Source organism: Morone saxatilis, unplaced genomic scaffold (genome assembly GCF_004916995.1).
Source record: "Morone saxatilis isolate NCDOM2014 unplaced genomic scaffold, NCSU_SB_2.0 Contig23, whole genome shotgun sequence".
Taxonomy (NCBI): Eukaryota; Metazoa; Chordata; class Actinopteri; family Moronidae; genus Morone; species Morone saxatilis.
In genome coordinates this window covers 24164073-24165974 of record NW_023339796.1, presented here as the reverse complement: position 1 = coordinate 24165974, position 1902 = coordinate 24164073, and the positions used below count along the sequence as shown (strand labels likewise).

At 44.8% G+C, this 1902-nt stretch overlaps 1 protein-coding gene across 1 annotated transcript in view; it reads right to left on the bottom strand.

The window, feature by feature from the left end:
* The window catches only part of LOC118335032 (potassium voltage-gated channel subfamily B member 2-like), a 27867-nt gene extending 26141 nt beyond the window's left edge, over positions 1 to 1726 (bottom strand). Inside the window, exon 1 of the mRNA XM_035671207.1 lies at positions 1142 to 1726. Within this exon, the coding sequence (XP_035527100.1) occupies positions 1142 to 1726 (585 nt within the window). The remainder of the gene's footprint in view (positions 1 to 1141) is intronic.
* Between the last annotated feature and the right edge of the window lie 176 nt (positions 1727 to 1902).

Below are 1902 nucleotides of genomic sequence, written 5' to 3'. Positions count from 1 at the left end.
TTTTTTTAATTTTTTTTATTGTTTTATTGGTTGGAAATGATGACTCTGTGTTGTACTAAACTTTGACGTGCAGTTAATTCAGTCACAGTTATGATTAGGGACCCTAAGTATTCCTGCCACTGTTTTCTTTTTTCCAAGTGACGGATGGTGAAGCGTTTACAAAGGTTTACTTTGTGAAAGCACAGAAGTTTGATGAGCAAAATGTATTAAAAATATCAAAAGTAAATGAACGGACCCTTTCAAAGTGTTATATAACTAGCCTATGACTTTATATTATTCAATTATTGTTGTTGGCATTGTTGTTGATAAATTAATGTGAAACCAGCATGTTTCTATAGTAGCCCAGAATGGACAGACCAAACACTGGCTCTAGGTTGTAATCTTCAACTACCCTGCTAAAGGCCCCTAAATCCTACACACAGAACATTTAAAGTAGTATATGATCGAAGTGGTGATTTTGTTGTTTAATCTGTAATGATGTATCACATTTTATCAGATCACAGTTTAGTGACTAAAATGGAAACATTCAAGAAAGTACTAACACCTCTGTGTAAGCACTGTACTATTGTAGGAATCACATTCTGGCTCAGTTTTACTCTGTGGATGGACCTTAGATCCCCGTCACAAATATTTTTTATGCAACTTCCTGGTTGAAATCAAAGATTCTCATTATACATGCTTGTCCACCAGCTGCAAGGACAGGTGAGCAGGTGTGCAGAATCCAGACCAAATGCATGGTACTGTAAATCGATTTCCTAATCTCACAATCAATCTTTCTCACATTTTCTCACACTCAATTAAACAGAACCCTGAAGCATGAAATAGAATACTTAACATTCTGTATTTGTGACAACTTTTGAAATCGACCTTTAATAACAGAATAACAGTCAGGTCTTGGTGGCCTAGTGGTTCAGGATGTCTGACCATGTACAGTCAATTCATGTTCACTGGTTAGAGTTGAGCTTTGTTTTGTGTCTCCTTTCTACTACTACTAAAAAACAGTGACCTCATGAACAACAAATTGACTTTACCATGAAACAGAACATGTTTCCAACCTATCCAGGGCCACTTACTGTCTTTCCTACCATTTTAACAGCATTCTTTTTAAAATTTGTGTTACAGTGCGTGCAGCTGTTGTTACCTTTGCAGCGACAGATGAGCTGGGCTTCTCCAGCAGATCCCAGAGCTTCTGTCTCTTGTCGGGACAGCAGCCGTGCTCCTCCACTTCACCGTCCTTCTCCCTGAGCGTCTCTGCCTCCCTCCTCAGCTCCTCATTCATCTGCTCCTTCTTCTGGTGGTACCGCGCCTGGCAGCATGACTCCAGGTAGATCTCGTCGATCCCCCAGTAGTCCAGCTCCTGGCCAAAGGACAGGGCACACATCTCCTCCATCATGTGCAGCTTCCCCGTTCGGTAGAAGTTGAGAATAGAGGAGAAGGCCACTGGGTGCCGGTCAAAGAAGTACTCATTGTCAGTGAGGCTGTAGTCGTCGCAGATCTCCAGCAGCGACTCATGGGTGTTGCAGTCTCTTAGCCGTCCTAGACGGGTTCTGGGCAGCCGGTCCAGCGTTCTCCACAGGACTTCATGCGTGAGACCTCCGACATTGAGCCTGACCCGCCGTGAGCGGGCCTTGATGCGGATAATGTCGATGGGCTCTGGGGGGAGCACGGGGCCTGCGACGGGCCGGGGGTTGACTTTGGGTGTGCTGAAGCTCACTCTGTCTGTCATGTTTGCAATGCGTGCTGCTGTCTCACTGTGGGGGTGGCTCTCCTCGGTCAGAGGTTGTAGTGGTTTGTGTGTGTGTATGAGTGTCCGGAGCTTGTGAAGCTCAGAGAGATGATGGTGGTGGTTGAAAGGGAAGGCTTGCCCACCAAGCTCACCTGGCTGTGTTCAGACCACTATAC